Below are 22,695 nucleotides of genomic sequence, written 5' to 3'. Positions count from 1 at the left end.
TTCTGTGGCTCTGAAACAAATCCTGGGGAGAGTGCAGGTGTGAACAGAGTGAATCTAAGTGATCTCCAAGGTTCCCTCACTGTCCACTGCAGGGCTCTGCTGTTTGTCATTTTGCAGCTGCTTTGTCACAGTCACAGCTGATAGATGGGTTTGTTGGTTTAAGTGCAGTCTTTAATAGATCTGTTTCATGGTCTTAGCGGTGTTCTTCAAGTAGGCGATATTATTACAGATTAGTTCCTCGATGATCTAGATGCCGTTCTTCTAGCTTTATCATAGTAAGTCAGAATGATGTAAGTTACTATTAATTTAGCTGCAACATATATTCTCAATCAGGACAGGTGACTTCTTTTGGCTTAATACTTGACTGTTTGGCCCCAAAGCCCAGAGGCTTTTGCATCCAACCTTGGTGGAAATGTGTCATTGTGTGAAACATTTATGTCACACAACTATCTGTGGCAAGATATTTTGCTTCTGATTTTTCTGTTTTACTGTATCCTATTGAAGTTGTTAAATAATTATTTCATTTTAGCCTGTAAGATTTACCATTATTAATAAAAAAAAAATTCTAATCAGTATTTCGAAATACAAAATCTGACCTGGTTCTATATTTTCAATAAGTACAAACCAACTATAAATGTAACTACATTAACCGCTGCTGAACATCTGCTTTCCATCTTTCCAGCTTTCAGCTCTGCCATCCATTCTCTAGACGGGGCGACGCAGAGGAGCGACTTTGTCTCGATCCTGAGGGAGTTTGGGAACCATTATGTGCAGGAGGCCGTTTATGGCTTCCAGGAGTCCTGTACCATCTGGTACCCCAACAAACAAGTCCAGAGACAGCTGTGGCTGGAGTACCAGGACATCAGCAAAGGTAGGACAATTAAGTTTGTGTTGGTATGTGATTTAAAAGGAATAGAAAAGCTAGTGCTAAGCTCTTGTTTTGTGATTAAACAGGGAGTTGGCCTTGTATGTTGCATGATATTTTCATCTGAAAATATCCGAAACTATGCTACGCCAGCTGAAATCTCTTGGCTCCTTTAGGTAATTGAGGTTTTCGCTACCATATTGCCTCTAGAACTCTTTCAGTATTCACCGTATGTGTGACTTAACAACTTTTCTAAATGACAAAACTGTTGTCATTTAGACAAAACTTTTACTACCAAACAATGTATTTAAGTTTTTTTTATGTATCAACTATTTTAGATTAAAAAGACAAACCAAACAAAAAAAAACCTGTGGTTTTGATCACACTTCGTAGCCAAGCACACAACTTATCTTTAATGATCAGAGTCCACGTTTCTTGTCTACTATGATGCTTGAAGTTCTGTTAACTGTGGCTCGTTTAACGTAACGATTTATCTATGTTCAGTAGGCGGCAGCTCCAGGCCTGTCAGCACTTCTTTTATCTGACATGATCAAAACATGTTTTTGTGGTGTGCTGTCTACTCTAGATACAGTTTGCGACACACAACAGTTATGCCACAACGTGGTCATTGATCAGTGTTGCTTTGAGGTAATTTCTGCATTATTACATCTGAAGAAGCCATACTAAAGGGCACTGGGTTTGAAGTTTTTTTCCAATCAAAGAATCAATGTCTCCGCTTTCCTTGTATTGTGAGTACATGTCAGCCATATGATGTATCCTTCTGTTGGTTGTTGTTCTTTTGAGGGTTTTTTTTTCTTTATACTAACTCACTTATGAGCAGAGACAGTTATAGCCATTTTTACCTCATTGATGTCAGCGGATTTCTTGTTGTATCAGTTTTACTCCTCTAGCTTTCTTTGTCTAAAAAGAGTCTTTATGTCACTGCCTATTTATCTTCAACTGCTCACAATAACATTTGAGTAAGTCTAACCATTCTAATAGCCTCATTTAAAAATAATAATCATACTAATTGTAAAAAAAAAGTGTACAGTTCCCTTCTCAGTTAGATATAACTTTAGTTTTCTCTCTCTCTTAAATATTCCTAAACTGTGTTTGACAGATTCTCATTAGCTTGTCATATCTAGTGATTTCAGTTGAACAATAAGGTTGAACATACAATAGTGACAACTAAACCTCATAAAATCTTACTTAAAGTTTTTTAAAAAAAAAAAAAACATTTGTCAAAAGAAGGAGTTGTAATCTCTGCCAACAAGCTGTCTGTTCTACACAAACAGAGACACTTTACCTTTGACTTCAAGAATTAATATTCTTATGAACAGATTAGCACCATTAATGATGAGATTAATGATAGAATTAATGATTGGACATTGGATAAAAATAATCGTGTTCAGTTCTCTTTTTGACCTATGATATATACAACTCTATTGCCTAAGGGAGGCTCAATACACCAGGCTAAATAATTGCTGGCATCAAAGTGTGAATTCAGAACTGGAAATAACAAACATAGCATTTCAGAAGGTCATTTGCAGCATTAACAATGTGCCTGCCTATATTGCAATCATAACATTGTGCAGCGCTTAGACAGACGTTGAAGCATTGTTAAAACATTCGTTGTAAATCCCTCTGTAGCACGAACCAAAATTGTGACACACAAAGGTGCTGAAGTCGCTACCCAAACAGTTTCCTTCAAAATAAAAGGAGTATATTCAAATTTAGGTTTTGAATAGAATGCACTTGTCTAGGATCTCTAAATTGTGATGTGTGGGTGAAGGAGAAAACACCAGCTGAAAAACATGCACTCATTGGTTTCCAGCAACTTATTTACAAGGCTGTTTTCTTTAGAGAATCAATGCCTTTCGAATTGAGGTAAGTTAAAAGTAGATGCTCTCACCCTGCTAAGTAAAACAAGTTTTAAAAAAGCAATAAACAAAGAATAATTTGTTTTTAATCTTTTGTATTTAGTAGGTCAAATGTTAAAAGAACATAAAACATCAGATTTTGTCTATGCGATACTGCGAGTCTGCTAGTCTAAGATTTTGGCAGAAATCTGTCGAAAATCCCCCTTTGTCCTGTCAAGTGGTAGCATAGCGATTACACTGAGCTGTGAAGATGCGAAGTGGCTTAATCAAAGTGGATAAGTGTTTCAGCTTGGCTCAGAACCATCTGTTTTGAGGAAAACAAAATTGATTCCATTGGCAAAATCTTGAAATCAGAGTCATCCTTCTTAATCTCTTCTCCTCATCTTGGAAATATCTTGCCCTTTTGCAGGGAGTAATGAGCTCACAGGAGAGTTTGATGATCCATGTCCCCAGCCTTTGCTCCAAATACAAGATGTGCCTGACTGCAGCTTCCTGCCTCCATATTCAGGGGGCAGCCAGGCTGATCTTCGTCTGATTCTTTTCTGATTGGGTCACCGACATGACCAGTCCCTTTTTGGAGTGGGCCTGCTTGTCAATTTTGTGTTCAACATAACAAGAAAAAGAGGATTTCCCAACTTTGAACCATGTATGTGTTTGACCTGAGGTTGTCGACCTCAAATCATTTTAAATTCATGGTTAAAAGTGACATTTGCAAGAATCATTATTAGAAATAACAATGGTTTATAATTTAGTCTATGCATTGGAGATTGGTTGGTGGGGGCAAAAAAACCCCAAATAAACTGTATTCTGTAAATTTAAATAAAGATTTAAATCTGTTGTTTCCTAATGAGCCATAAACCAGAAAACCACGCACCGGAAAACCACACACTACAATTCCTGTAGAAGTCATGTTTGTGTAGACACAACCATAGCTCATTAACCACGGTCAGGTAGTAGGCGTGTGTGTGAGTGTGTGTCCTCGTCTACTTTTGGTCATGATGCCTTGTCCTGGTGATTAATGGCACTTTGTTCTTTGCTCTGGGGTTTGATGTAAGTTTCCTATTGTCAGACACATGACCTCAATTACCACGCCAGAGATCAGACAGGAATAGCATGAAAGCCGCTGCTGCTCCCTACATGTTTTGACAATTTATTACATTGAGAAACTGCACTTAAAGTGAAAGTTGTTTCTGTTGTAGGCAGCTGCTGTTTAGATGTTCAGTTATTGTAATCTGTTCGGAAAGTTCTTTGGTACTACGTCGTTCTCATCAAAACCCTGCCTTGTCTTCAGATGACCCAGAATTACAGTTCCGGGTTGTTGTTCTGATTCCCTTATACAAATAAACTGTATTCTGTCAATTTAAATATAGATTTAAATCTGTTGTTTAAATCATGCTGCCTGACATTATTAAATGTCAGGCAGCATGATCAACAAAACAGGAAAACATAATGTATTAAAAAATAAAAAAATAAAACAATTTTCTTCATTCCTGTGCTACAGAACAAGAACCTGAAATAATGGAAATTACTGCTTCTTTTCATTAAAGTTAGTAAGTAGTTTAACTTACATCTTTATCAAAACTTTCACATACGTAAGTACAGGTTTTGGGACTTTTTAAATTATTGAATTGTGGTAGTTGTGGCTTTACATGCTGCAGTCCAAATCATTGATATTTTAGGCTTCTGCTTGAGTGACATGTTTGGATTTGAGCTCCTAATGCCAGAGGCCGATTCTTGTTTCAGCAGTTGATGCTCTGCATCTGCATCAGTATCTTCATTTTATTCACCCCTGTCCACCTCCAGCCACAGGTCCTCGTCACAGATGGAGCAGTGAGAACTCGCCTGCTAGGAATGTCAATCCGGAGCAACTTACAAAACAGTGCAGCCAACATTGTTTCCCAGGCTCCCAAAATTTTCCTGGTCTAATTATAACTTTCGATACACACGTGCCTGACAGAAAGTGCAAATTTTGTTAGCTCTATTACAGCAGAGGACACAGAAAGGATAGGAGAGACAACAGAACAGCCGCTGTAGGTGACAGTGGATCGGAGTGCGAGCCAGAGGTAGGCTGTATCTGCGGTTTGAGGGATGTTCCTCAGGTGACAGACCTGATACTGTTTGTTTATATCAACGTGATGGAGAAGCTGCCTGATCCAGAGCGGAGGGACAGATTGAGGCTGCATGTTTTCCTCTTTCTGCCTGCAGCTCACAGAGCATTTTATACTTTACTAGAGCTGCTCAATGAACTTAAAGTCAGAAGTTGTAGCAACAGCCGAACCATTTTGTGTTTGGGAAGGGAACGCTGTTCCCCACTACTGCAAGCACAATTAGGAAGAAAAGGTTTTATGTCTGTTAAATATGTAGATTTCTGTTTCTGTTTTTCTTTACAAACAGGGCTTTAAAAAAATACTCACCATAATTTTATGGATGAAGGGGCCGAGCTCTGGGCCCTTCATCCAACTGACCCACTTGTTCCCCCCGTCTGCAGGTGTGCAGTAGTGGGGGTGTGAAACGTGATGGGGAAATAAAATAATGACTAAGTGGAATTCACAGATGATATGGACAAATAATTTTGAGTTTCCCAAGCAGCAAACACATTTCCAGATCATTTGATTAAATGGAAAGTTCAAGAGAAGGGGAAAAGGACAATGTTGATGTTTTGTTGCTTTTGATGGAGTCTTGTTTGAAATAGTGAATGTTTATTGGGATCAAGAGTGTGGAATCCAACGCTTTCTGCTGCATTAGGACAAGATGTTTTAGTTTTGCCAAGAGGTCACTTTCTTGTTTCCCTTGGGTTGTCTCGTTGATGAACAAAATGAGACACATTCCAGACCGAACTACTTTGCAGTAAAATAAAAATATGGGTACTTACAGTATTCTAACCAATCTCAATTTTATTTGAACAATAGTGGTTGCACATATATAGATCTTCTATGTATTGTTTTTCTCTTTCAAAGTATAATTATTTAATTTAATGTATAACTGCATATGTGAAATAAAAGACAGATTTTTGCCTTTTTAATTGCGTCTTGATAGACTATTGAAAATAAAGGCAAATAAGCAACAGGGTGATAATAGGCATAGTACTTAAAGTTTTGAAAGGGTGATTTTCTCACTTGTAAGATAGAGACCAGTCATTAAGGGTTACGTGGGTAGATAAAAGTCTACCAAGAAATTTCTGCAGACTTCTTGAAAGTACCACTTAATAGGGCAACTCAGTTTTCCAAACTTTTTGGATGTGAATATGATTAGCCTAATTTACTTTGCCTCTTCCCATGCTTACTGAGTGACTTGTCGTTGAACATTTGCAGAGACCACGCTTGCCTCAGAACAGCTCCAAATACTTTGGAGATATGTCAGAACTCTCCAGCAGGAGTTTAAACTGGAACATTTCTCGCGAGCAGATAGTGACAATATAAAGCTTGCCTAATTGTTAAATGTCAGAGATAATAAAAGAAAAAAAAAACAATGCTGATACACATTGTTCAACAAGCAAAAAAGTTTGAAGTAAACAGAGCAGTCAGCACTGCCTCTCAGAGTTGAAGCTCCCAGTTTTGTTGTTGTACTCCCTACTTATATTAACTAAATCAGCATGGCCTCCTTCCACCCCCTCAGTGCCCTTCCCCACTGAGCCAGGTGTCAGCTCTTAACCAACCTCCTGTACAGCTTTGCATGCTGGTGTGTGGTGTAACGATCATCCTGCCAGAAGCCAGGTAAAAATAGACGCCTTATTTATTCTATTAGGGCCTGTCACTTTAATGCAAAGCACTCAACAAAGTTTTGCTTCAGGAAAAGAGAGAGTAGCACAAAAAGAAGGGCCGTGGGGAACGTGTTGAAGATGAGCTGAAAAGACGTGGCAGAAATTATATGGTGGCGGTCCTGACCTGTGAGACCCTTCACACGCAACTCGAACACCTCGGAATAACACCACCCGCCCTGCCGAGGTGCAGCGGTGAATTACGATGTTAATTCCTGACGGCATGCTCGGTTATAAATATTTCACCATGGTAGCCTTTGGTTTAGTACGTTTAGAGTATAAATTCGGTTAATTGTAAAACTGTCAGAGAAATGCGATATTAAAGAATGTTCTGATTATATAGCACTCTGCTTGTATGGAGCGTAACGTATTGCAGCACTCCTCCTCCCCACCCATAGCTGGAAGAAGACTCACGCTTTTTCTGGGTTTATAAGAAAGACAAATGTTGGTGATTGAAAATATTTCTGAGATGAAAACAGACCTCTACTGGGAAACTAAAGGATTGCCACCCGTCACTCATATTAACGTAACTTTTACAAAATCAATACAAAACTGCATAGTCCATCTCTACCTGAAACTAAGAAATTAATGTGTTTACCTTTTTTTCTGTTAACCTGGACTGTTCTTTTTAATTTAGTTGCGTTTAGTATTTTAAACAGAAATCACAGTCCATTGTGAGAGCTTAAATTAAAATTTGGGCAGCAGCCTTGAACAAGGATTTTCACCTTATGAAACTATTGATTTGTGGTCGTTCAGACTTTTGTAAACAGAAATGCTTACACATAAATATTAAAGGTTTCTAAAGGATTCTAGTTGAAGCTTTTCAGAATTTTTTAATGTGGAAGAATTGGAAAAGACAGAAAAGAATTGCACAAAGAATCCATTTTTAATTGTGTCCCATGTTTAATAGAAATCTACAAACTAAGAATTGCACCCAATATTAGATTTTTCATTCTAACATAACTGCATTTCCCAGATGGACAAAAATCTCGATTGAAGCTTTTTTTTTATCTGCAAATCTATTTTGCAAGTAGTGTCTAATACACTGAAGTGACACAATATGTTATGTATTATGTATAAATCTCCTATTTCTGTTTGCTGATTCGTGTTTCCAATGAAAAAAAGAGTTAGAAAATGTAAAACATTAGCCTTAGGCAATAAAGTTTGACATAAATATTCTACATATTCAGGCCCAGACCCAGAAACTGGCTGAAACCTCTCACTTTTATGCCAAGCCCGAATTGCTTCACTATAATAATTTTTATACATTGGAGCAAAACCCTTTTTTTTATTTATATAATTATATTCTTTATTGAACTGCTAATATGTTATCTTAATATCCCTTGACCAAAAAAAAAGGTCACTTTCTATAGTAATGTTGCTGTAATTTGTTTAAGGGAACATGGAACTTAAAATATTTTGACCCTGTTATATATTGACAGCTTGGGCTGTACTCCGTCTCTCGCCCTTAGAATGACCCTCAACACTGCTGTGAGTGTGAACAAGATTAAGTAGGTTTAAAAAATGGATGGATGAATGGATAGTATTGATTGCTTGTTGTATATGGTTCTACATTGGACTATTTTCTAATAGTGACTTCTTTTTTCTAAAGAAGACAAACTTACTACTTTTCAGAATTGTTGTAACAATGTAGCTGTGCTGACCTGAGATAGATATTGTAATGTGAGTTGGACAAAAACCCAGCTGTTTGAAACTGCGGGACACCTTAGAGTTACAGCGGAGGAGAATAGGGTGAATAACTCTCATCCCTCCTGATATTTATATATTTAGATCTTTTACTAGCAACGCTAATTCATATTCTTCACTTTCTGTGACCTAAACTCACCCCTGCATTGCACAATTAGAAAATCAGCATAACCCCTAGATATCATAAAGCAAAAAAGAAAATAAAAACATACACTGCAACATTACACCCCATATAATCCGGTTTTAGGAGTAGAGCTGATGACTACTTCAAACAGAAACATTTAAAAACATCTATAGTGATAAATGAAGCAGGGAGCCACCAAACTGTGAAATAACATCAGTACCTCAGTAATGAAGGAAAGATTGAAGAGTGGCAACCATACTTACTTTGCTTTGTTTTTTGTTTACAGATTGGAGTAAAATGTTCCTCCTTTCTACCAATAATAGTGAAATCTAAATATAATTTTATTTTAAGGGTTCCTTGCTCAAGCTACCTTTCTTAAATGATGAAAACACATTTTGTTTCTTTCTTATGTGTAATGGGGTTGTAAGACTTCCTGCTGGGCTAGTAAAATGAGTTGTGTGTCTCTAGTGTCAACTGTGGAAAGCAATCAGGGGAAACAGAACTAAGATAGTTCAAACACTAATCCATATAATTAGTGTCACAAAAGTTTTAAACACAATAATAAATTGTGTGTTTTAAAAAGTCCACATTTAATATCTTGTAAGGTATTTGTGTGCGTGTAATTTTTGGCTTTGTGAATTTATTCAAATTTGTTGTGTGGAAATGCTTTTTTACCACCTTTAATGTTGCTAATTAGTTTATTTCTGCTACCTGCCAGTAAAGTAATGAGCTATGGAAAAAATAGCACAATAAAATTTTCTAGTAAGCAGATTACTAGCTTTGATTTATAAATTCAGATAACAGTTTTTGTCGTGAGATCCCCCTTAAAAGTCAGCAAAACGCTGTTGGATAAATAGCTTGTTAGACTTGAAGCTGAAGTGGTGCACGGGAAGGGGTAAATCGAAAAGTTGTTAGGTGATTGTTGGAGAGCTGGAAAGAAAGGAGACTTCCAAAAGGGAGGGAACAAAAGACTGGAGAGACCTGCAAAAAGAGCTGAGGAGAGCAGATTATAAATAGCGGAAAATGGGTGTGACATGGAGGAGAACCAACAGCGAAGGAGCTGTGGAGAGGAGGTGAACACAAGAGAAGTTGTTATACAAAGGCAACAGAGAAGATCTGGGGAGGTGTGGGTGAAGGTGTTGGAGGAGATGTCATCTGTCTGCCTGAAGAGAAGACAGGGTGATAAATGTCCTCTGCTTGTTCAATCGCAGACAGACATGCAGCAGATGTCTGCTAACTCAGAAAATTCTGTCCTGAAATGTATCCACTTTGATGGCTGCTTAAAAAAACCCCAACAAAAAACAAAAAGCCTTCCTAGCGCATTTAGTTATCTATTTAGATTCAAAAGTTTTTATTGTTTTTTGGCCCACGTGGCCATTTGGAAAAAATGTGTGTTTCCCTCCTTGTGCAATTCTGCTGCAAAAAGATAGAGAGAAATCTCATCCAGCTCATCACGTTTAACGAAGGGGAACTGCAGCAGCAGCTTAACTTGAAGGCGAAGATGAGAAACAGATTGTTTGAATGCTGTTCCAGGAAGTGGAACCAAGAATAGTGTTGTTCATTTGCAACAGCAGTATATGAAAGTAGAAAATGCAACGTGTTCTTTTGTTTGTTTTTACTTTTAGAATTTACAAAATAGGCTTTACATTACAATTTACAATTTGATGTGTGGTGTGTATGTTAACCTTGCAAAATGATGACAAAAGAACGTTAACATGTAAATAAAAACGTGTATTGGGAAAAGCAAAATCTGACCAAAGTACAAGCTGTACAACATTGCAGCAACCAAGTGATGTCATTTTTCAAATTGTATCGTCTATCTACATTACCTAGAGAAAAAAAAAGATTTTTCCACATTTTGTAATGTTCATTTTCATTAGGTAGAACAACACAAAGTGGTGCAGAATTTTAAAGTTTAAGAGGAAAAATTGTATATTTCTTTTAAAGAAGGAAAATGTGTTGCATTTCTTTTCATGCTCCATTGATAATTAATTTGCAGAATCAGTTTCTATGGCAATAGTAGCCTCAAATCTTTTCAAGGTATGCCTCTACCAGACACATCTACAGAGAAACAGCTGTTCACTTTGTTGTTGGAAAGCTAACCCTGATCCCGTCCCCACAATGAAACATTGATTCAGCTGCAAAAAGATTTTGGACTGCGTTTTTTTTCTAGGTAATTTGGACAATCCAAAGCACTAAATTATATTCTGAGATACAGTATTTTTGAAAGGAAATAAGTTGGAAATGTAGCAAGACAGTTAAAATAACAAAAACAAAGTAGAATCAAGTATCCATAAATAAATTCTACATGATTTTATTGACAAAATTATATTAAACAACCTGTAAAACCGGTTTAAAATGCTTGTTAATTTCCCTAAAGCCCACCCAGTGTGACTGAGCTTAAGTTATTTTGAGACAAGGCAAAACTTCAGTGGAAGTGCAACAATAGGAGAGATACCCCAGATCCCATAAACTTAATACTATCGTTGAAGAAAAAAGTAGTTTTCTAAAGTATTGACTCAGGAATGTGGGCACAAATCCATCCGTCCAGTGTCTAAAGTCACTAATCCTCTCACGGATAAGTGATGGTGGTGCCTATCTGCAGTGGTTATAGGACAAGACACGGGGTGCAGCACGAACAGTTCGACAGGTCATCACAGCGACATGCAGGACAAACAACAATGTACTCACACACTCATACCTAAGGGCAATTTGGAGAGACTAATTCAGCTAGAAGTCATATTTTTAGGCTGTGGCCAGGAAGCTGGAGTACTAAGTGAGAACCCACATGTACATGGGAAAAAGATGGAGAAGTCATGCAGACCTTAGGCCAGGATTTAAAGCCAGGATCCTCTTGCTGCAAAGAATCGAAGCAAACAGCTGCAACTCCATGCAGCCCTGAATACAAATCATCCCATCCTTTTTTTTGTAGAACATTTCAAAAACAACATATTCTTTTCTATCCACTTCCAAATTGTGAAATACTTTCTGTAGGTTTGTTTCATACAACCCCGTAAAAAAGATCATGGGCTTAGTATCTCAAAATGGGGAAAAGTTCATATGTCGCAAACAGATGTTACCTTCCGGTATCAGACCAATGCTTAGGCATGGGTGCACTATTCTGGACCTGTTCACACACTAACCTACCCTGATGTTTAACCATTAAACAACCCAAACACACACATGGATAATTAGTCCTGATTAAAAATGCAGTCAGCCTAACAGAAAGCGTCAACCTGCATGCCAGCAGGATGCTCTTTCAATTAATTAATTAACAGCTGCAGAAGCTAATAACAACGCTGTAAGAGCCAGTGTGAAGTCAGAGAAACAGCAATTCATTTACATTCTTCACAGATTTTTCCTGCACCTGCAATTACAGCTCTTTGAGATAAAGATAATGCCACGCATGTAGTTTCATTTGGGAACGGATGGTGCACAGGGCTACATCCTCACAGACCTCGGTGACTTAGAGTCTTAGAGTTTTTTTTATTATTATTTGGTATTTTTATATTTGGAGACTTGATTGGAACATTGGATTAAAAATTAATTACATACATAATTTTCTAGGCATTTTTGGCCTACAAAAACAGTGTTTTTGGTAGACGAAATCAAAGGCAGGTTGTCATTTTGGCAATGTAGTCCCAAGCTCAGCCTTCTTTTTTTAATGTTGTGTTTTGTTGTTGCTCTCGCCGTTTAATTATAAAAACAACCATTTTCCATTTCATTGATATGACTTATTATTCTTAGTTTGTTATTGAAAAAGTTGTTGCATCTTGTACTTTTTAAATAAAATGTAAACAGCAATTCTGAAAACACACAACAAATTCTGATTTGGATTTACTACAGTCATATTCAACAAATTAGAATACATGCCCAGATGAGTTTTATTTTTTAGATTAATAGTACCTTTTGAAAATAATTTTCCAGCTGGTATGAAACTTACTTTTAAAAGCCCACGTTTCTGTTTAATTTTTTTTTTTTTATTGATTTGATAGTCTTATTTTAAATGTTTTCATTTAGCTCTTAGCAGAAAATCATGACAAAGAGAAATAAAAGTGTTAAAACATCAGTCTTTGTTTAATCTGTATAATGTTTTTCACTCAGTGATGGAGGTACTGAAAGAGACTTTTCAATAATATTCTCCCTCATCAAATGAGTCTGTACAATCTAGTTTTTTAGAATTTAATATAAGCACCAAACATACATCTATTCATAAAGTCCTTAATTAAGCTTCCTTAGACAATTAAAAATGTATTATTAATTATTATTATTATCGCGCTGTTTTTCGACTATGTGTTGGCTCGACGGTTCTGTAGCCTTTTTTTGGGATGTCTGTAACCTTCAAGGTTACAGACATCCCCATCCTTCAATTTCTGTCAGCCATTAGAGAATTTAATTTCCAACTTAATTAGTCTGAGGCTATAAAGCCCCATTTGCAACAAATCTCAATGCAATATGTAGTCATTTTTACATCAGAACCTGCATTAGGATCTTTAATAATGTGAGCTACAATAGGTTTTCTGTCGGATCAAATCGCACCGACCTTGCTCTGCACATGAATTGTTGAACTTATCTGATCGTAACTCTGTCGCTGGTTCATAATTGTTCCTTTTTGATCCCCTTTAATAGATACTGTGCACTGCAATCTGGGAACTCTCCACAAGAGCTCCAGTTCTAGAAATACTCTGACCAAGTCATTTAGTCATTACAATTTCTTCTTATTAATTTCACTTCAATCCTCACAATTGCCCATTTTTGTTCCTGCTTCAAAATCTTCCGCTGTGAGGACAAAAGTGTTCACCAGCTTCCTAATATTTCCCACACACTACTCTAATGATGATTGAAGGTTTTCATAAGCTGTCAAGCATGACGACATTGGGAATTAGAGGCATGAATAATCTCAGAATAACTGACTGAAAGACAAAAAGAATGAAATATAGCAAGACGTACAGAATTTAATATATAAGATATGATTGCTTCACCATTTATCTACAGTCTAAAATACTCAATACTATATATGATATCCTCAAAAGAATATTGTAGGCAGTTCTGCTCATGTGCTGACAGAGAGACTTTAAATAAATCCTCCTCACACATGCACACAAAAGAAGTACGGGCATATTATAATCTGCTATCAATGGGGCATGGGTGTTTTTTTCACTTGTTCAGCAAAACAGCAGGTTTAGAAGAGTATAATTCAATAGAAACATAATATATTAAATATAGGAAAGCTTTATCTTGTAAGAGTCGGGTTATTGATAGAGATAACTTGGGCCCAGAAACTGTCTTCTCTAAATCATCGTCTCAGTGACCTCAACATTTGCATTGCCGATAAATTGCATTTAAAAAAAAAGTCTCTCAATACTGACGTTCTATAAAAGTTGTGATATTTTATCAAGATTTAATGCCCAGTGTTTTTGATTTGGATCCTTTTAGGTTTCTTGTTGTTTTTCATGCATACGGCAAATGCAATAAAACATCCAGTAGAATTACCATGAGTGATAAGGAGTGACATTTGCTGTGGTACCGTCAGTCAAGGCGGTTGTGATCCGTTATGTATCTGCGCCCTTCGAGTGATGCTTTGAATTTTCCAATCATGCCTTACATGATCCTTTTCACTCTTGCCACTTGAATACCTCGCTCTTCTTCGCAGAAATTTAATTCAGCTCCCAGCCAGTCAAGGTCATCCCACAGATGAGATTTAAGCATTTTATTCTCCTTGGTGGGAACGCGGGGGGGAAGAGGAAGGAGAGGGAGCAGCAGAAGGTTAGCCAGACTTTGCTAGGCTCTCTTCTACCGTTTGTTTTGCCAGAAATGAACATCATGACACATTGACTCTCATTTTCATTTTTATGTGTTTTTGCGGTTTTTTTGTCCTTCTGTTTTGTTTTTCTCTGCTTGTTTACCTTCCACTTTTCAAAACAATTCCATGCGATACATTTTGTATTTCACACGCACACACTTTATTTGGTCTTTTTATAATCTGTTCTCCACTTTATTTTTTGTTTTTTATTTAATGTTTTGTTCATGCCATGCTCATCAGCAGATCCACATGAAAATAGTTTTTTATACATTTTTAAAAGTGCGAAACTAAGCTTTTTTTTGACATTTTTCACAAAAAATTTTTTTTTACTGAAATCGTCGCCAGATTTACAGTATATTGTGCTATTAATTCAAATTACACATTGTGTGCCTTTATATGTATACTATTCCATGGCTAATGTTCTTTGTTCAAAATAATTTAACATAGTGTTCATCTATTAAAATGTTGAGGGTTTTTAAAAATATATATTTGTGTGTCTTTACAGTAATTTGCGATATTTCTGAAACATTATGCAAGAAAGGCCTTTAAAATTAGTGCACAATAAGTTTTATTCATACATTCCCTACCCATGATGGTCAACCATATACCTTTGTGATTAAGATGATTTACAGGATATAAAAATGTACACATATTTTTGGTTTGTGAGTGCATTTGTTGTATTTCTCTTCAAGTATTAATTGTTTGGGATTTGAGCATTTCTAATTTGGCTATATGCCACATGTCAATATACATAAAAAAATTAAACAATATTTTGGATTAGATATATAAATGATATGGCAAATAAATTACTAAGTGCCCACCAAATATCAATTTATTAATACTTTATGTATGTTCACTCATAACTTATTCTAATTTGAACCAGTGGAGGTTCTTGAATGAAAGGTGCTTTTGACATGCAAAAATGTCAATAAAGCTAATTTAACAAAAAAAAAAAAAACAGACGAATGTTTTATTTTATTCAAAGCTATCACAAAGATTAGGAATAAAAAAATAAAAGGTTATTAAAACTGGACTTGTGTTTGGTATGATTTTGATTAGGTTTGAACAGTCTAAACATGTAACATTTTAAATCGCAGATCTCTTGTGGGTAACACTGATACATCTTAAAGTAACAACTTGTTGCTAGATTGACCTTGTAGCACTTGCATATGGTGCATTAACGTCGGAAACATATTTAAATTTTACGATTCTGACCTGCGTGCCACTAGTCAGGTACAACCATTCTACAAATTATTAAATTTTGTTACCAGCTAATATTATGTTGTATTGCTAGTTTTAATCTGACCACAGATTTAAACATCCAAAGTTTTCACCACCAACGAAGTCTTTCTGAAATGTTCCTTACATCGACACATAACACACCAATGTAACATTGATACAAGGTTCTTACCTTGTATCAAGGTACAAGCGACTGCGCTAACCCGTAATAAATACAGTGGAAAGGTTCAATCTGTTGCTTTTTAGTCTGAGAAAATTAAACTTCAACAAACCAGTGAACACTACATGGAGGAATCAGCACATATATCCAGATTTCTGAATGTGAGTTTCATACAAAGCACTTGCCCTGCCCTTCCCCCATCTGCACTAGTCAATCTGATTCTAACGACCACCATCTTGCTCTAGCACCATCAAATTTGTTAACACTGATGAGGAATTGGACCATTTGTCCTGCCAACATGGCCCATCTGTTGCTCTGACTCCGTTTCCCATGTATAAGCCTCCTCTCAGCGCCTGTCTGAGTTTTGCGGTGGTTAATCATATATAATTACTGTTGATGATCTCGAGGAAAAGACATTCGTGGTGTTTTTATTGGACTTGCGACAACTGGAAACACAGGTTATTTCATCCTCGGTTCGGCTTTATTGAGTTTGTACACAAACAAAAATCATTCGTCATAATGAGAGTGACTTTTATGGGATATTGATGAGGAAATTCAGTGTTATTGTTAAATTGGCTTTTTGTTCAAATAACATTAATTTCTCGAGGGATTTGTGTAGGCTGGACTCCGCCATGTTCTTTTTATTAACAAGAGATTGAATAAACCCTCTGTGTGTACTAAGTGGGTAGTGTATGCGTTCAGTAACAAAAGTGTGTGTGCGTGTGCCTGTCACTGTCTCTGTGTGCATAGGTTTCCTTTGAAGGCATTTTCTCAAAATAAAAAATCTAGCTGGTCTATGATTTAATGAGGACATGTGACAGAAATATCTTGTCTACAGAGAGATGGGAAGCTGGAAGGAGTTGGAGAGAAAGAGAGAGAGATATCAAGGACATTTGGAAGAATATCTATAAAGTCAGATGGGAAGTCTTAGTGGCAAATCCACAATCACACCCCAGTGTCTTCACAAATGTCTAAAAGCAGCAGCTTTGCCAGCTCTGTAATCTGCTGCCTGTCTTGAGCTATTTTAATTACCAATCAAGGCACTGTGCAGAGATATGTGTGTTTTGATGCTCCAGGATTCATCTTTCTTTTGCAGGATTAGTACTAGTCTGGCAATTGTACCTCAGTTTCATGCTCCTTTTAGGTTTTTCTTATAAAAAAACAATCCCATTTGAGAAATCAGTGCTATATTAGTGCTATATATTGTTTTGCAATGGTCAAAAAGGAATTTAAAGATTATGGTAACTAAAAAAAAAGACTGTTGTGAAATGATCTCTTAGCAATACACACAATGTTGATTACTTCAGATTACAGGTAATTATTTGTACTTTAAAACCTTCTTTCCAAAACCTAAACCTCACACTTTCTTATCTTAACATCTATATTGTTTATTCTGAAAGCACATTTTATTAGGATGGCTCCTTAGCTAAAACCAAGTAGATGATGATATTTTAATGAAAAATTATAATAAAATAAGAACTTAAAAACTTAGAAACAGCCAGTAAATACCTTGTTTGTGCATCTTTCTGTTGTTGAAACTGAGTCAGTTGAACGTTAATGATAAAAACAATATTCTACCAAGCTATCATCACCTCTCCCGATTATAGCAGTGTATGTGTTGTGTTTGCTGCTGTACTGCTATTTTTTTGACTGTACATGCATATAGGACACAATGACAAAAAACCCACACTTTTCTACTGTTGCTGGGTCATTTTACCAATATTTTCTTTCCGTAGATTTTGATCTCCTAACCACCTGCGAATGAAAACTTCCAAGTGATGAAAATGTGTTTAACTGCCATCAAATGGAGACACTCTTAACTTTTTGACATGTCAAGGCGAGAAAATCTTCATCACTGCAGTCGGAGCTTCTTCATAACATATTTATGTTTGGGTGACCTTACTTGGTATTCTGGACATCTGACATTTCGACACCACAAGAGTGTTATTTACCTGAGGCAGCATATATACCAGACATACCAGATATGTCAAATACAAGCCAGTGTATCCGAATACACAAGTGTAGTTGGGTATAAGGGCCAAAGTATAGACAATGTGTAAAAAAGATGGATTTGAAGCAAAGTATGAAATCATCTCTAAGTTGGCTTCATCATTTATTTACAGCAGAAATTATTTGGGAAGGACATTTAGATGAGTTTACGGATTAACTGGGAAATCATAACCCCCACTTTAAGTTTTTTTAAATTAAACTGAAAATCATAAAAGATATGACCAACATTGTATGGAAAAATCTCTATGTGTCACTCGATGTAGTGTAATCACATACTCAGTGGACAGCTCACATCAGTGTCGAAATGCAACTGGCAGCAGCAATTCATTAGACTGGATTCCATGTCCTGTTTGTGGATTTCAGGGATTGTTTGTAAGACGGGGTGCCAGGAGGAGCTGTCCTCCATCTGGTCCAAAATCTGTGGATGGAGTGTGTGTAAACATGACTGTCAAAAGGTTTTTGATAGAGGATCCTAACAAATAGAGCTTGTGCAAGGACTAGTTATAGAACAAATCCCTGGAAATTTCAATTTAAAACAGTGAACAGTTGCACAAATGCATCTTTAAGCTAATCCATCAACTCTCTTACTCTAAATAAATTACATACTTTTAATCTAATTTGCATACTGTAATTTGATTTTCTTCCCCTCATAATCAGCATACTTGGTGTGCTTCACAGTAGAATATATTGCCAAGTCTGGGCTCTTTTCACACATTCTTGCTATTCTGCACTTCCAGTCTGGCAGTGTGATTAAACTCCAATCTGTCAGCTTTTTTCAGCACATTTGAAAAAATCAAGTTACTGGCAGCCTTCAGCTTTCCGACTTGCACTCCGCAGCCAGTCTTCTCTTGTGCTTTTAAAAGACAACATTGTAGGTAGAGCCAGAATTAGGCTTTATTCCAGGCGAAAGTGTAGGTCAAGTGCTAGCCACTTTCAATCAATGATAAAATCAATCCAAAAAATGCTTTCCAACTTCCGATTTTATTGACCTTTATGGCTTTAAAATTTCACTTTACTTTTCACTTACACAGTGTGCATGCATGCATGGGTGTCCCACTGTTTGTGAGGCAAAAAGATGTTGTGAATACGTTGATCTAATGAAGAGTCCGTGGGATTTTACGGGGGCAGATGCATGTTTTTCAGATGCTAAAACCATGTTCAGATACACTTAAAGCAGAGATGGCCTTCTGCATGAGTTTAATAAAACAAAAATTAACCTGGACTTGAACATAACATTTGATAAATTTATGAGCAGCTGTTTGGGTGTAATTTCCAGAGATGTGCCGCTCAGGATTTATTTAGTCTCTGATGCCAGTCAAACATTAAAGTTGCGTTTGCCAATATTGATTATCTGTGCAATACTTCATTAAAATGTGCTTAAAATGCAACAAAATTTAATCAGCAATAGAGATTTTGAATGAGGTCATCTTTGTTTTTCTTGACAGGAACAGACATTTTGTCCAGACTGAAGTTTCTATCAGATAGATGTTTTTATTTCTAAACATACATCTAATTTGAAACATCCAGCTGCACTGTTTAATCAACTCGTGTCTCGCTCCCACAGATGATATTTTTTTGGAGAACAGTTTGCTTACTGATGATGTTTGCTGTTTTAAAACTACGGGTGGCAGGCTTGATACCCAAGCCAAAAGTCTGAGAAAACAGCTTACTTTCCTCCCAGTGTTAGTCTATAAAAAGCAGTGTGGCAGAAACAGGATAATACTGTGCACACTAGAAAGCTTTACTTGGATACTACAACTATATTTAGTTGGTATTAATTAAAATATGTTTGCGTTTTATCTGCTGTGTACTGACCCAAAAAGGGATCAAGAAGTCTCACTTTTTACAATATAATTTCCTGTAATCCAAGATGACGCCCAGCATAGAAGGTGACACTGAAATTCTGTTTAAACAGAGGTTTTCTATAATAGCATTGGTTATAGTTTTATTGAAGGATTTTTAGCAAAAGCTGTATAACTTGAGTTTAAAAAAAAATTTCTTGGTAGTTGCACTTTTTTCTTTCAGGTATGTTGCATCAAAACAGTGTTAAAATTTTTTTACTGATTGTTATTGCTGTTGTCAGCCTTATGAATATTGCTTGAATAAGCAACTTAATAAAAAAAAGCTGACTGTCAATAAAAAGAGATCAAACCCTGACCAGTAAAGAACCACTGATATAGAACACATAAGTGTAATTATCAATAAATTACATAATTTGTCTTTGTCAACAATAATTGTCACTTTTCTTTTTCAAAGAAAATGAGTTCATGTTATAGATTTTTTTTTCCATACCTGGAAACTTTGGTATTATCACTCAAGTTGTCATGCCGTGCATAATTTTTATTACTCTGAAATCTTTGCAGTACTAGAACTGCATATTGTCAAAATGCACAGAAAAAAACAATTCTCCTGCTACATGAATGAAGCACTTTAGTGTTTCCTCCTCTTACCTAAATGGAAATCAGTGTAAAGGAGGAGTTATGCAGCCTATATAATCTCTCTTTCACTGTCAATGCCATTGCAAGACATCAGGAAAGAGACGCAAATGTTTAATACTTGTTCTGCTACCTGGTTTCAGATAGAAAAACCCCTATTATTCACATGTGTGCTTGTATGGATGTTTTTCTTTCATTTTAAACAAATAACCAGAACAGAATGTTGCTTATTAATGACCAACCTTGATAGAGTTGAGAAGGACCATTAGGATCAAAGCCCAAAACAAATGTTTTTTTTTTTTTTTAGAAAATGCTTTGAGTTCTTGTCACGGACAGTATATTATGTGTACTCTAAGTTCTTTTTTTATTGTTGTTAACAACACCTAGGCTTTTTTCCAACACCTGAGGATTTGACTAATACCTGAAACAATCATTTCCTTCCCATATGCTGTTGTCAAGCAGTGGAAAACAAGATTACAGCTAATTTCACAAACCTTCTACACAACTCGGTAACAGGAGCTTCTCCTAATCCTCTCAGATTTGATGCCGATAGCAAACATGCTGCAGCTATCTGCTGCTCATGTGTTGTGGTGTTCAGAGAATAAGGCTGATGAAGTAAATCATTTTATATAGCTAATTACAAGTTAGCTCACTGTCCTGTTGCAGTTAATTATGAAGAGAAATTAGGCTTTTATTGCTTCTATTTACACAGGTTGTCATTGAGCAACCTAGTAGATTCTACTATTTCTACTAATCATGTTACAAATTAATATAAAATGCTTTCTTTGATGTTGACAATCTTATTTTCTTTGTCACACAAGTCAGATGTAGCTCAATGACCCTCTTACCCGTCCTGTGAGAGTTGTTGGCCACTTTCACAAAACATTTCCACTATAAACCTACAGAAATGAGCCACCACTGCGCTCCCAATGGACACTCATAAAAAGTCTCATATAGTTGTTAGTTTACAACAAATATACTGTGATGACATGAGGTGCTGTATTACAAATAAAATCTGTCTCAAGTCTCCTCCAATCATTTTGTTCAAAACAATAACGGCTGACGAATGCGGTGTAGCGATCCTATTGTTGGCAGGGAAAATGTTTCAAATTTAAATTCTGTCCCTAACCTTCTTACTCTTCTCATCGGTAATTATTTCTGAGACTTGTTTACACTTGTTAATCCTTCTGTTGACCCACAAAGCCAGATTGCCTTTGTACAAGTCAGCCGATTAGGGCCTATGTCTTCCTCGCTTGGTGAGTCAGGGGCCTTGCAGAGGCATGCTGACGTCTACTCTCCCCTCGCCGAATTGGAAATCCTTTCGCAAAGCACGAGGCGATGCGAAAAAGGCACCTTAATCCCGCCGTGAGATGTTTTGTGAAAGTGGCTTTTTGTCTTTTGAGAGTTCACCGACTTGTCCAAAATGTTATATGCTTTAGCTGTTAGGTAAAATTTGATCAACCTTCCTAAAGCTTGAATCAAGAACTGACTTGTACAGTCCTTTGTGAAAGTATGCGATAGATCAACATTAAAACAAAATAATGTTCAGGTGTATAGTGCAAGGGGAAAAAAGGCTGAGATAAAGTACTAAATATCTGAACATAGCACTGTTCAATCTAGAATTGTCCAAAAATGGATGACAAAATGTAAATGGCATTCAACAAATCTGCTAAGACAACAACATTTATCAAAACTAACACGTGAGATATTAATCAGACAAGGGGCTGAGGGGCCCAGAGTAACTTTGGAGGAGCTGCAGAGACTCTGGAGCAGTAGTCATGCAATGAAAAAATATTGCCTTTATGGACAAGAAGACAGGTATTTGAAAATGATAACTGCAGGAATTTTGTTCAAAGTTTACCACAAACCATGTAGGAGGCACGGCAAATATGTAGGAAGATGCAGCTAAATAATGGCTAATCCTTTGAAAAACCTGTTACAGGCTCCAAAAGACTGGAGGTTTTTCTTTTTTCATGATCAAACATTAACGTACACCCTCCTACTCAGCTTAGGCTATTTTGCAAAGAATTGGCAAAACATGTTGTTTCTAAATATTCAAAGCTAGAAGAGACATACCTCAAAAGGCTCACAGCTGTAATTGCAGTGGTAGCAGGTTTGTAATAAGTGACTCGGTATGGCAGAATAAAATTTCATGCCATGGTGAACCCAGTGGTCATTTTCAGTGTTTTGTTTTTAGCATTGTTCTATTTTCAGCAGACATCCATTGTTTCTGTCCAAATCGTCAACATAACAGCCCAGAGTGTGCCTTTTCTCAAAGATCTGATTGGAGAGAACAAGAGTTGACTTGTTGTATAATGGGTTTTTTTTATGTGGTTGTGTCGTCTCCCATATATGACTTCTTGAGCCTCGCTCAATCCACTGGATTGTTTACACCATCCAGCTTGGCTTGTGTACCTGTGGTTTTTCTCATCTCACACTGTTATTTTGGAAGCTCACTGAGGTTTTGTGAGGACAGACACATTCTTGTCTGTCCTTTGCTATGGATTTGAAGCTGAGTTGTTTGTTTCTGATTTTCTAGCTGACGTAGTAAAGTCAAGGACAAAGCAGTCACAGGTTTGAAGTAGTTATGTTTAGGTTTATTTTTCTTTCTACTTACTGTTCGATGATACTGATCACAGCTAGTTTGTGTTCAAGCAAGTGAGAATGAGTGTTAAAGGGTAAATATAAAGGTTTTCCTCTGTTGGACACATACTT

General features: G+C 36.5%; 1 protein-coding gene across 6 annotated transcripts in view; it reads left to right on the top strand.

The window, feature by feature from the left end:
• The window catches only part of astn1 (astrotactin 1), a 342,853-nt gene that overhangs the window by 197,989 nt on the left and 122,169 nt on the right, over positions 1-22,695 (top strand). For all 6 annotated transcript variants that reach the window (XM_023335801.1, XM_014476012.2, XM_023335800.1 and 3 more), the window contains one exon: positions 683-871. In XM_023335801.1, coding sequence (XP_023191569.1) covers positions 683-871 — 189 coding nt within the window. The remainder of the gene's footprint in view (positions 1-682; positions 872-22,695) is intronic.

This window comes from Xiphophorus maculatus, chromosome 6 (genome assembly GCF_002775205.1).
Source record: "Xiphophorus maculatus strain JP 163 A chromosome 6, X_maculatus-5.0-male, whole genome shotgun sequence".
Taxonomy (NCBI): domain Eukaryota; kingdom Metazoa; phylum Chordata; class Actinopteri; order Cyprinodontiformes; family Poeciliidae; genus Xiphophorus; species Xiphophorus maculatus.
The sequence above is the reverse complement of the archived record's forward strand: the minus strand, read 5'-3'. Positions and strand labels throughout refer to the sequence as shown.